Source organism: Dermacentor andersoni, chromosome 11 (genome assembly GCF_023375885.2).
Source record: "Dermacentor andersoni chromosome 11, qqDerAnde1_hic_scaffold, whole genome shotgun sequence".
Lineage (NCBI taxonomy): Eukaryota > Metazoa > Arthropoda > Arachnida > Ixodida > Ixodidae > Dermacentor > Dermacentor andersoni.
Window position 1 is genome coordinate 50,240,258 of NC_092824.1, and position 13,726 is coordinate 50,253,983.

The 13,726-nt window shown below is 44.0% G+C and overlaps 2 protein-coding genes across 2 annotated transcripts in view; one reads left to right on the top strand and one right to left on the bottom strand.

The window, feature by feature from the left end:
* Positions 1 to 1,473: 1,473 nt before the first annotated feature.
* Positions 1,474 to 6,981, bottom strand: LOC126517838 (uncharacterized). Its single transcript, XM_050167642.3, has 4 exons — positions 6,734 to 6,981; positions 6,179 to 6,271; positions 2,848 to 2,998; positions 1,474 to 1,837 (listed from the first exon to the last, which is right to left on the bottom strand). Exons 1-4 carry the CDS (start codon positions 6,840 to 6,842, stop codon positions 1,789 to 1,791), a joined length of 402 nt encoding a protein of 133 aa, XP_050023599.1. The 5' UTR covers positions 6,843 to 6,981; the 3' UTR covers positions 1,474 to 1,788.
* Positions 6,982 to 7,082: 101 nt separating this feature from the next.
* LOC126517830 (transforming growth factor-beta receptor-associated protein 1 homolog) overlaps positions 7,083 to 13,726 on the top strand; it is a 42,359-nt gene continuing 35,715 nt past the window's right edge. The window contains exons 1-3 of the mRNA XM_050167632.3: positions 7,083 to 7,565; positions 9,554 to 9,606; positions 10,693 to 10,786. Of these exons, the coding sequence (XP_050023589.1) occupies positions 7,497 to 7,565; positions 9,554 to 9,606; positions 10,693 to 10,786 (216 nt within the window). The 5' untranslated portion in view covers positions 7,083 to 7,496. The remainder of the gene's footprint in view (positions 7,566 to 9,553; positions 9,607 to 10,692; positions 10,787 to 13,726) is intronic.

Below are 13,726 nucleotides of genomic sequence, written 5' to 3' on the forward strand. Positions count from 1 at the left end.
TGCTTCGCCTTCTGGGCAGAACTGCGAATCTTTTATTAAGACAACAAGGTTGCCATTGCTATGGAGCTATTCTATGGCATTAGTGGTGGCAACGTCCCTTTTGAGGCACGCACAGGCGCAATCCGCTTTCTCGACTATCGTGGCCACTTTGACTGCATCCCCGAAGTACAAGCTACTATGTGCAGGGGTGCAGGCACGAGTGGGAAAGTATGAAACACCCGGTCCTTCGTTGCGCAAAGTTGTCTCCCTCTTCAAAAGAGAGCATTGCCATGCCACAAGCCCTTCGATTTTCAACACACAGGGCAGCCGCTACTCCGGAAACACAGCCACAATAAAAGCTCGCCTGTGAAAAAGTTGTGCACGGTGCCAGTGTTGTGTGGTTCTTGACCACGTTGGTTTTTTCTATTGTTTTCTTTGACAAGAACACTAACACTGAATCCACCCATTCCAAAGTGTTCATTGGCCACAAACTGTTGCGATTGTCACCATTGTAGCATGCAAAAATATGCCGGAGACAATTACGCGTTTTGCTAGAATGTCAGAATATACGTCGAAACATACATAAAGATGTGGTTAGTCTTCATGGTAAGGTTTAAATACAGTAATGGGAAGTTGAACGTAGGTAGGATACGTTTATAAGGTTGGTGGGGCATAGGTAATGAAGGACCGTACTGACGCCAAATAAAGATTGGTACATGGCTGCAGGATGGTGTAACCATGCACTTATACACAGCAAAGAGTGGAAATAAAATTACAATGCATATAATGGCATTAAAGTTGCTTACAAACCTAGAGAGCAGACACACAAATTCTCGGGTGACACTTTTTTACAAAGCGCCTAGGGAACCATACTAATGGCTGGCATAGGCACAATTGTGTCCATTGTAATTTATCATCACATGATTTCCATTACACAGTTTCTGATTTCAAGATTCCTGCCAGCGAGGGTGGACAACCTTTGAATGATGTAAATCAGGAGTACCCGATGTCAACCAAAGCGTTGACAATGAACTCGTCCGTCCGCTCGGTTTTACGTGTGTGCCTACGTTCGTTGACATCGGAGCTAGGTAGGAGACATGCACATGCAGCCGCTGTGAAGATGCATCATCAGTGTCTTTAACGTCGGATTATTTCGCTCTCAAGAATGATGTTTTCATTATGGTTATCGCGACGAGGCCGAAAAAGGAGCCACACTCCATGTCTAGACTTCAAAACTCAAATAAATTACCTTTTGGCCATCTGCTGTAAGTCATACTTCATGAAATCGTTTTTTGTAAGCATACGAAGCTTATACTATATTCAATTTAGCCTCTAAAATTGGTGTCTACGTCCCTTCCAATAGTATGCTGGAATGTCGTGGCACAGGCCACTGCCCCGCTGCCAAGTGTAAGTCATTCATAATCATCTTCAGGAATGTGGACAAATTTTACAGCAGCAACCTTAGAACTTGTCACCAGAGCAAAGGATAGACACTTTCATTGCAAGAATAATTTAATTAAAAAGCAAAACAGGCATTTCAGAACAACAGTTTACAGATAAATATACTGCACTGCAAAACTACTCCACATAAAAGGTGTGCTGTCCCCAAATCCCAAGCTTGGTGTCATACGCTCCACTTGTCACATACACTGCAGAAGGTTAGAACCGGGACTTGGATCGACAGTGCAGCGACATGTTGAATGGTTCAGCATAATCATGCAATTTTAGCAGGATTCTTGACACTAAGCAGCAGTCCAAAAGTTGCAGGTATTTACACAATTTACAGAGAGCCTCCGATTTTCTGGCGGTCTAGTTTCCACACGACAGGCATGTGGCATATTCACCATGTTGAGTATACCTGTGAAAGAAAAAAAAATTTCTTAATATCAACAACACGTGTACAAGAAATCTTGCCATTTGTTCCAATTAACAGGTAGTACAAAGATAATTGCAAAATCACATTTGACTCATGCTTAACTTTGCAGCGCAAAAGATACACAGGGATGGAAGGATACCACACACACGAGTGCTACATTTTACTTACAGTTAGTGATTAACAGTGGTCAAACAAGGATTGTCTTTGGAGTCAACGTTTTGACAACAGGACTTGTCCTCTTCAGGCCTCCAGTTTCCTGTGAACCTCTCTTGTTTAGATAACGGTTATGCAACAGTTGACGAATACCCATCAAGATACGTTCCTGGTCCTAAGGCTTTGCATTCTTATACTGTGAAAGGGGACACGAGACACAAAAATGTGCAGACTTTCAAATGGCTTTAGCCAACCAGTAAGATTACTTGGAGTCTTCTTAGTGACTGTCAGCAACAAAAAAATTTCACTGCCTTCAGGACTGGCCCTTCAAGGAATGTTGTGTGTTATTGAGCAAGTACACCCAATGGCGCAGAAATTTCTACTCAAAAACAAAGTGACATTAATGTTTTAAAAAACATGCTATCAACAGAATGTACTACATGTGACATAATGCACATGCTAACAGATAGTTTAATATACTGCAGGCTACTTTTTGAAATCCTCGCGGTCCATAAAAGTTTGCTCTTAAAAGTTGACACTTCTAAACTTGTTCAAAATAAATGCCCCTCTGATATATGGCATCTTGCACTGCCATAAGATGGCGGTGCTGGTACTGCTACAATTTCTTTTTTTGTATACATTGCAATCCTGCACTGCCCTTTCTCTTGACACTTTTAAAACTTCTTCACGAGCAGAATTTATGTTTCACAAAACTTCACGCAACGTCCGCAATATTGTAGAATGAGCCCAAATTCACAAACTTCTAAGAAAAATTTGGGAGATTTGGCACGTAGGCAACAGGCATCCATGGACGATTCCACACTCTGCAAGATGCTCACCTTAGCACAGAACACAAGGTGCAGTAAGCCTTCTCGCACGACGCACAGAGCCGAGTGCAGGAGTCGCATGACGGCCGGTCGCAGAAGGCACAACTTGTCACGGTCGCACATTTTCGCTGACACGCACTGCACGGCTGGGGTTGCGTGTTCACTAAAATAAAACAGGCCGGATAAAAATATGCAGTGTATGAAGCATCAATCACAGAAGTTGTAAATGAGCAGAGTGTATTTCCTTTTCTCTTTCTGCCACTTAAATGATTATTAGCCGTATGACAGAGAATTGTGTTTCAAGTGATTCAGAAAGAGCAGGGCAAGTGTCGCACACACACTCAAACCTTGACACAAAAGTAACTTCGTTTTGTACGATATTCGGTATACGCATATATTTGTTACACGGTGACATCAGGAAGAAATTTGTCATCACTCTGAAACGTTATACAGAAAGCTCCTGGCAAGGTCACACAAGGTCATTTTCGATTTTGAGTTTCAGTGTAAAAAATAAATTTTACACTTATAATAATAAAAAATAATGCTACAATCTTGAACTAGACATAATAATGTCTATAATACTGAAAAATTGTGATATACTGTATATATATATATATATATATACAGTAGACACTTGATTAAATTTAAAATAAAACACGATTTTTTGGTTTTGTGTGGAGTGTGAAGTGATAATCTAACTTAGGAGTCTAAAAACAGCCAATCTGTATTATTTACGTAGTAAGGGCTCATTTAAGGTGAGTCACATGACCGTACAATAATTTTGGTGTCCTCCGGGCATGAAAGCCACATCACATACTACAAAGTCCCAAGCTCCGCCCCCTCCACGCACTTAAGGCACAGCTATTATGCGACAGGCGCGAAGCCATTGGTTCAACAATTGGATGCCGAGTGCCACTTGCCACTCTTCACAGCTGGTCCTGCTGTGGAGGCTGCAAAGAAGCCTCAACCAAAGAAGGTAAGTGTTGCTTCTACATCAAGTGCCAGAACAGCCAGGGAGAGGGCAGCGCTACCTTAATCTAACGTAAGAGAAGCAGGAACGTTTAGCTCAGAAACACGCATGGAGCTACTATATAATGCTTTTTTTGCACCATGATAATTTCCCTTAAGGGAGTTTCGGACATGTTTTTTTATGTTGTATCATGGTTTGACAGAACCTAAAAATGTACTAGCCACACGTTTCCGATGCATTACTTTCATTTCTTTTTCTTTTGCTATTAATAGAGTTCTTGGCAAAGTAATCATAGGTAGAGACCATGTGGTGTGAGACCACGATGAGCAAGCACTAAGGAGCGATGATTTATCCAAAAATGGTCAAAGTTATGGACATTGCAGTAAAGCTAAAAGAATGAAGAGAATCTATATGTGCATTTAATAAAATGACAGCTGTATCAGCAAGAATATAATGGTAATTGCCTCTTGTGGCAAGAAAGAAAGGTCAAGCTATGAAGGGGAGGTGACAGTTTGGATAATTACAACATTGAAACACCAAGGAAGAAGTGGGTCATTGGTATGGTTAAAAAAAAAAAATATGGACGCCGGTCATTATGAAGAAATTAATGAAAATTTCAAATTTCAGCCCACAAATAGGAGCCCAGTTGATAGTCTAATGGGTTGGCTGTAAGCCATCGAAGAGAAACTGAAATCAAGTCTGACATATACTCTCATCTGGTAGTGAAGAATCATGAAAACAAAACAGATGCCGACCAACATGAAGATATTATAACAAACACTTTGGCCCCCACGTGGAAACCTTGTTCAACGACAAGACTTTCACACGACTGACCAGATGAGATTTTGTCAGACTCTCAACTTCAAGAATTGATAGGTGAGTTGAAAGGTTGGCTGAGAAAAAAAAAAATCACACACTACAGCCCAAAATGAAACAGCCAATGACTAACATTGCCTACAGGTAAAAACCACAGGTTGATCTGAAGCAGTTTTTTCTCTCTACAGTGGAGAATGTTTTATACCAGTCAATTTAGAATAAACTTACATTACCCTCTGACCATTTCTGATCATTCAATTTCATGGCAGGTCACTCTATACCATGTCACTGTTGGGGCACAAATTTTGGCCAAAGGTCTTGCTCACCAGCCGCACGTCACTTTTGTGAAGGTCCAGCACAGAGCTTTATGCTTTTCTATGGCTGATTTGGATGTGTAAATTTTAATGCTTCCAAACACTTGCTCAAGGATCCTCTAAATCACTGGGTGTGGTTCTGACACCACTGCATACTATTACGAACACATAATGTGATCCAAATGCTTGCTTCATCAAGTCTCGTCACACAGCAATGCAAGCCGTGCGAATTTATGCATGTTGCAGTCAGTGCACTTTAACTTTGGCTTACTGTACGTATCCACAGGAGGCATACGTTTCTTGGCAGCGTCAACAGTGGTGGCAAGTTTGGGACGTGCTCTTGATCATACACTCATTGGACTCTGGTGTGGTCTTAATGTCACATTCTATTATCCATCATCTGATTCCTTTAAAGTTTTTGTTCTATTTCTCCAACACAGGGTCACTATTTCAATCTGGTCACGATGGTGGAACACTGCTGCAGCACAGAATTGTACTGCTGAGCTCGGTCACTTCCATATGTATACAGACTTTTAAAGCAAACGGCTTTCTTTGGCTCTTTCACCCATATTATCTGGTAGGACTTTCACTGCCAAAGCAAAGGGCACGTGCTCTAGCACAACTAAGTTGCAGGGCACGTGCATCATGGAGCATCAACTACCATCGCGTCTTCAAGACACGTGCTGCCGTGCAAGAGCTTTGGGGCGTCAGAAGGTCTACGTGCTGTGGTGGAGCACTTGGGAAAAAACAGCACTCCTCTTCCCCAGCTGCCATCTCTTCGGCACTGGCACCGCTGAAGACAACACACGTATGACGAATCGGCTTATGTGTATATCCCGCTATACTAGCGCTACGGATGTGCTGGTCATCAGCTCTGTTCCCTATCAAATAGTGCAATGAAACAACAAATTCGCACCTTCAAACACATCACTCTTTTAATAAAGTGAATGCCTTTCTAGAAGCGTTTGATTATTCGCTTACATTGATCATCACTATTAATGGTTTCTGCACAATTTCTAGTTGCTCCAGGTTGAAGATAAAGCTGAATGAGATCAAGACAAATACTAAATCAGGAATGAACAGTGCAAAGAGAAACAAATGTAAGAAAGGGTGTACTGCTTATGCATTACTAATCTTTCTGCCACTTTTTTTTTGCGCTGTTCGTTCTTGTTTATTAATGCAGTGATATCAAGAACACTACCAAACACCGTTCCATAGAAACAATGGCTGTGAGCACACTTACTTGCAGTGGCTTCGTTCGCCTGTGCTCCTTGATGTGGTTTGGAAGTTTCATGGCGCTGATGTGAGGCAGAGTACAGCATCCTCAATGTTTTTGCTGGGAGTAGAAACGAAAAAAAAGAAAAAAGGGAAAGTAAAGAACTAATTTTTTTTTTAATAACTGTGTGTTTAGCGCTGAACCAGAAACACGTTCATTTTTTAAGGCTCCGCCAACATTCATGAGAGATTTTGGTCACTTGGAAAGGCTCAGCATCGTCCTAAAAAAAAAAGGGGGGGGGGCAATTAATGAACATACGACAGCTACTTGTGTTCTAGTGCATGTGCGTGTGCGCGAGAGGCATGGGAGTAAGTTGACGTTGGCAACCGGAGGTCTGTCGATGAGCAGCAAAATGAGCAAGAGCGACTTAAGTTTGACGCCTACGTGGGGTGTCACTGGACAGTAGACTGGAAACTGCGTAAAGCACAATTCATATTACATCTGTGATGCCCGCTGCTGTGGTTCCCGCTTTCAGTTACGCCTCCTCACACACAGCAACAGCCCCGACAGAAGGCAACTCACTGTACACGGCCGACATCCGCTTTTCGCACTTCTTGTCCACTTCTCTTTCGGAGGCATAAAATTTGCTCTGTATGGGAACGTCGTCAGCGAAAGGGTTCGTCCTCTTCATCGCGAATGCACGACTACAATGAAGACGCACACAGAACACGTAGCACGCACGGGAAGGGCGAAACAAGGCGAGCGACGTCTCGAAGTATCTCCTGCTGGTATCCCGCTATTTTCCCGCTCGCGCTTTTCTCCCCGCAGGATTTGGCATGTCAATCGACTTCGTTCCGACTGGAAATCGGATAGCAAATCGGATGGCCTTGGATTTGCGCGCAGCCGCGAAGCCTGTAGGAGCCGCATGGTGGCCAAGCAGAAACCCATGCAGAAACCAAACAGCTCGTTCCGTAAAGGCGGACGGTGCGACGGTGTTCGCCCTCGGCCCCGCGTGTAAACTCGCCGATTATTCGTAGCCACGGCTAACACAGGCGATCCTCCGAGCTGCTGATTTTACAGACAACTCTTAGACAGCGTTCTGAGTGGAAATCGCAGCGGTGGTTTCGATCGAGCAGCGTCCGAAACAAGCTGACAAGTCTGCGAGAGAAGAGGGTGGACCCGACCTCCGTCTCCCGTACTAGCGGCGACTGATCGGGACCATGTAATCTTGCACCGGCACAGTCGGGCATTGGGCTTGCGCTGCAGTTCGGAACTTGGCTGGTCGGGATGAAAGGAAGCGTGGCGAAGTTGTCGCGATGAACTCGGTTCCGTATCTGTCTGCAGGATGAGTCTGAAGGCCTTCGACTTGGTTCCGCTTAGCGAGCGTGTGTCGACTGGCGCAGCAACAACCGAGGTATTTGCCGTACGCCGGCCGGCGTTGTCGAACTGTCCACGTCCACTCGGCGGCTATCAAAGCAAACCCTCCTCACTCTTAAGCGTGCATATGCTCGCTAGCGTGAACGTGCGATGCAGCGTGTTGTGTCGGTTGAAGACCGGTCCGTGCATGTTGCATATGAGCGAGTCCAACGGTGTCTGGCAGCTTAAACGTGACTGTTTGCAACTCCGAACTCGTGCGATGTTGTTACCATACTGTTCATGATGAATGCGCGCCTGTGTGACTTGTAGAGGGTAGCCCAGGTTAAAAAAAGCTTGTTAAAATAAGCTTGGCAAGGATCAGTTGTCCCGGCCTATACGTTTGTATCCAGATAAAGCAATCACAAAGTACCTTTGCTACCACGAGCTATAAATTGGATAGTAATCCAGTTTAACTGGTTATTTTCACCCATGTACGTGCTTAATGTTATTTGCGGTGTATGCAGTTTGAATGCGTTCATCGATATTTGGTCGTACAGTACGCATTGATCCATTTACGCTAAGGTGTGCGCACAGCAAAGTAATGACCATATGTGTTAAATTTATTGCACTGTTAAAATGTCATTGCAACAATATATTACACATTTCCGTAAGCAAGTAAACAGTGGCACACTGGTTGCCAGAATATATTTTCAGTTAAAAGCTTCTATTAGGAAAATGCCTGGCAATAAGTGATCTCACCCTTCGTTTGGATGAAGGCACCTTCAGAGTCCTTACTCATGAAATGGACCAAAACTGCAACCTCCTCAAGCTCTACTTTTCCCAGCAGTTTGTACCAATGTCACTGGCTACGAGACCTAACTGTACAATAGTCCAATTGTCTGCTTTGGTCAGTGTAAGCCAACCAGCATGACTTCAATAAGTGCAGTGAGGTGTCCACCTTCATGCAATTTTTTTAACACTTCTTTCATTGCCAAATATCAATTTTAATTTCACGCCTATTTCAGACAGTTAGATTTGACATCTGTTTACGTCCATGTTGAGTGAATGCCAGTTTGAAAATTCTGGGGTGTTATGTACCAAAATTACAGTATAGTTATGAGGCATGTCGTATGGGGGGGGGGGGGGGGACTCCAGATTAATTTTGACCACCTGGGGATCTTCAACGCGCACCTAAACCTAAGTACACAGGCATTTTTGCATTTCCTTCCCATCGAAATGCAGCTGCCGCAGCCAGGCCTGAAGTCGCGACTTCGGGTTCAGCTGCGCAATGCCGCAGCCACTGTGTGCCACCGTGGTGGCTCAAAGCCAGTTTTACCAGCTGTGATGGTTCATTGGCTATAGCATTTTTCTGCAGATCATGATGTCACATGTTCAATTTGCAGCCTTGGCAGCTGCAGTGGGGTAATAATGCAAAAATCACTTCTGTACTTCGGTGTAGTGCTAGTTTCAGATCTCCAGGTGGTCAAGTGGTGTCGCTCAGAACCCCTGTGTTACCTTGGAACCTTTAACCCCAGATTTAAACTGATTTTATCAATCCAGTTTTTCAGTACAGTTTCATTCATTATTATTTGGGACAAATATGGAAGAGAATCTGTTCGTGCTGTATGTACTTCTAATCTGGATGTGGTTTGCAAGAATTTGGTCAGAAAGGTAGTTGAGGAATTTTGTAAATTTTCCCTAAAGACTTGCAACTTTAATGGTTAGCAGCTTGCTCAACATCGCTGAATTTTATGTTTGATACCTCAAAGTTCCCTTATCAGGGTCCTTACATTTTAACATGCTGGCTCCAAGGCAGTAAGGAATTCTAAAGTGTGTGCCGGAGCCTTGTTGTGCTAGTTTGTTAACCTTAAAGTCAGCCTGCATGCAAAATTAATTACTCATCAGTGTAGCAATCTGTGCCTTTTATCCCAAGCGGCACAAATAGTGCAGAAGGCTGTGGTTTTCACCAGTTGCTTGTCCTGAAAAGCTCAAATTGTGCTCACTGTTACTTGTTTCTCTCTCTCTCTCCTTCCTCCGTTTTTGCAGATCACGTGCCTAGAATGCAGTGGAAGGGCACTGTATGTTGGGACAGCAGATGGGTGAGTTTTGACATTTTATAAGACTTTAAGCACTGTCAGGAAGTGGCATGGACAATTTTTTCCAAGTGTGGCCACCATAAAATAGCGCCCATAATTGCTCTTTTTTTCCAAGATCTTAGTGAGCAAGCTCAGTATGTAAACGCCTGCAATTTCTTTTATAATATCACGTGAGTATTAACCGCATGGCATGTCAGTGTCCATAACAGCGAGCAAAAAATGCATGGCAGCAGCCTCCAGAAGTATTTTGTTGTCAGATTTTGATGAGATGTGGGCAAATATAGGGTGCAATTTCAGGCTAAATTGTGGGTGATCACACAGTATGCTTGAGCGGAACAACAGTCTCTAAATTAGTTGGTTTTTTAGTTAGGTAATGCAAAATAATCATTAATTGTAACCAAAATGTTTGCCACGCTCTGTAAACGGAACCACTGAAGCAAGCTCTAAAGTATTTCTTTCAAAAAGAGGCAAGATCTCAAATTTATTTTATGCAATACCTGTCTTCTTTCCAGACAGCCATCCTTAAGTGCAGTGGCAGACTCAAACGGGCAAGAATTTGATAGATTTTTTTAATGCATAGCACGTACAGACCTGGACAGTTTACAACTTGGATACAACCCATAGTTGACTAAAATAAGGAGAACTAAAATTACGGATGCCTTACTGTTTTTTGTACTCTTTATGCATGCACGGCTGTGTGTTATGCGGCCACCTACTGGAGCAGTAAGATGTATGTTCTTGTTTTGATACGTCGCTGGTGCCTCCTCGAAACGTAAACAACCGAAGCCTAGTCAATCCAGTAGCTGTTGATCACACCCAAACCACAGGATAAATTAGGTGCTGCAGTAACGTCATTATGCTTTACATATCTAACAGTGTTAAGAAACTGTGTGACTGTATTGTACTGTAATTTAGCCAGAATTATGGGCAGTTGCTGGATTCGTCGAAAATCGACAGGTTATGCTGCATTCCTTTGACTGATCAGCGCACTACTTGTGGTGTCGGCAGTGCAGAAGCTCGTGTGTCTAAAACCGGTTACTAGCTGCTGCGGTAATATCCCTTCTGCATTAACGCTGTTCCTGTTCACAGCTTTCTCATCCAGTACGACCTGGAAGACCACAGCTGGTGCGATGGGCGACGCACTGTTGCTGCCCGCAAGGCAAGGCAGAAATTCATTGGCACGGTGAGAATTACCAGCCAGTTGTATTGTAATGTGATCAGTGTCACTGATACGGCCACCTGCATGCTTACGCTGATGTCATTACAAAAAAAAAAAAAAAAAATCTGCATACATCATTGATACTTTTGTTCTGGACTCATTTACTGTCACAGCAGCAGGCTCTCAGAGTGGGCACCACCATCTTCTCGAGAACAACTTTTTCATCGCAGCCCGCAAGACAACATTTGAAGACTGTGTCTTTCTTGTTGAGTTACTGCTACTTTTCCGTGTTGGCTATGTCTGGATAGTCTGCAAACACTTTTGTGGACCAATCCCGAACATAGTGCAGTATAAAAACAGTGACAAAACTGATGACCTTTGGCCATGACTGGCCCTTGCGCCACAAAACCCTATACATCATCATCAAAACTAATGACAATGACTCAAGATGATGACGAACCATATTATTTGTTCTGAGAGCACCGCTTATGATGACTGTGATGATGATGGCAGTGATTATGGTAATGCTTATGCTGATAACTGGTGACAAAAATGTGGAAGGTGATTCAGCCTTAGTTGACGTCAATCAAGCGTTGTTGCTCTAGCACAGCTCTCACAATAAATTAAGCGGTTTATACACTCCAATTTGCCCAGGAAGACATCGTCTTTCATCGACTTCAACTAGACGTTGAATCACCTGCGACATTTTTTTGTATACTGTATTTCCTGTTATGGTCTCCAAAATATGTGCACAGAGGTGGCTGCATTCATGAGTCAGCATGGCATGCATAACCCCATTCGGGTTGCCAAGCACAAATGTTACACGATAGCTCAGTTGTGTGGGGTCCTTCCCTCACGTCGTCCTCCAGCTGGCATTTTGTGCTTCGCTCGATCTCCGGAAACTGCTGCCACAATAGCAACATGGCGGACACAGGTAGTGTGGCGGGGCTGATTTTCAGCGCAAACCGTGCTTCTCCCTCACGGGGTCGAGTTCCTGTGCAAGCAAACATCACCGGGCCGCACCCCAATTGACCTCCCAAGTGGCGGCCCCAGGCGCCCTCTCCACCTGCACTCTCTTCCGCTGAGTGCTTCATTGCCGCGGCAGATGCTCACAGGCTCGCAACGAGTTGGTTACTTGGGACCTTTGCCTCCGCAGCTTTTCGTTATTGTGCTTGGTGGACCGCTACCCGGTATTTGATCTTGCCCTTGTGTGCGAGAGCTGGCTGAAGTAGATGAGGGCTTAGAAAAATGAAGGTTTATTTACATTAACTACAGGAATAGAAAAGAGCAAAATAAATGTAAAAAAATGTCATTGTTATGGCCGGCACAAATTCAATGCTGCAGTGTGGCAAGAAGAATGTCTCTCTCTTCCTGATGTTTCTCTTGCTTATAACCCCTTCACTCCAGCGGAGTCATGTCATTTTCAGCCAATCGTGGAGCCCGTGCAGGCGTCATCATTTTTATCCTATCATCGGGCCCGTGCAAGTGTCGTCATATTCGGCCAGGGGCTCTATTCAGGGGCTCTATTCTCTATTCTCCAATGGCTGACCTCTGCCTGGCGCTGCCTCTCCACCTGGAAGACGTTCAGCTGGAGCGGACAGATCATTCTTGAATGATATACCAGTGTTGTGAGGCAGCTTTTACTGGGACAAGGGTCAACGACCTTGCCAGCTTCCATTTGCAGTTTCGGGAAGCACCACACGAGGGTTGAATAGCCAACCTGTCTGGCAGGTCCAATAGCATGGTTGATGCACACCTGTGCACCATAATTGCCATGCAACAGCGAGTGGTTGCATTTGAAGAACTTGACTGATGTTAGTTGATGGTCTGTACCTAACACCGGTTCGTCCTAGCACAGCAGGTGCGCATGCTTGATCGGTCTTGCAGTGATCCTTTGTCTGTAAGCGCCATGACTGTCGCACTGTGCTGCATCTTGGTATAAACCCGTGTCTGTTGCCGATCTAACTCCGGAGGCTTTTCTGCACTGTGCCGTAGAGTCAATGAAGTATGCCGTAGTGCCTTTGTGCGTTGTGGAGTGGAGGAGCATCGTGCCCTTTCCCGACTGTCGCTTGTAGGGTGAGCCTTGTGCAAACCTACCTCCACAGTGGTTAGTGTGCCTAGCTTTCAACTGTGTATCAACATAGGGGCATGATTTGGTTGACTGTAGCTGTAGTTGGTGAATTGCAGTTTCTCTTCAAGATATAATGAGGTTGAGGAGGTGTCCCGTCGATGACGACATGAATGTGGTGCAGCGTGACGAAAAAGATGGATGCATAGAGACAGCAAACCTAGTTTCGGGTTTTTAACTGCTGTGAAGTAAAATATATTTCACACTTACTGCTGGTTATATAGTGCTCAGATCTTGGACTAACATTATCACGTTTTGTTGTCTAGTTCATAGGATGAAAGGCTTGTCATCTGTTCTTGCTTTTCTCATCCACTAGGAACAACAGAGATATCTACTGTTTTCTCTTCCCCCAGCCGTGAGCATAGTGTGTTTACTCAAATGGCTGTTGGTGTTGTCAATTGCTGGCAGGGCCACTCAGCTTCTGGTGTACAGGATAGTCATTTCATTTACCTGTCACCAGGTGGTTATGGCAGGCTCATCTGGTCAAACTTGTCAACCTGTTCTACCCCTGGCCAAGTGTTGGCTTCTCACATGACTAATAAATATTAGGCCCTCTATTTCCTTTCTTCTTATTCACTAAATCAAGAAACTTGTTGAAATGAAAAAGGAGTATTCAATCTGAGGGGTCATGAAGTTCAAATATTTATTGTGATAGGTTTTGGTTCTATGTAACTAGCCTCGGATCTTCTGATGTAATGTACGGTTGAAGTTCACTGGTCAATTTGATGCAGCATCATGTGTTCCACAGGCATTTCAGATCAAAATGCTTCAATGCAGATCACTATATTTTGCTTTGCCATTGAGACAGGGATTAAACTGCAACTTCCAAGAGCACA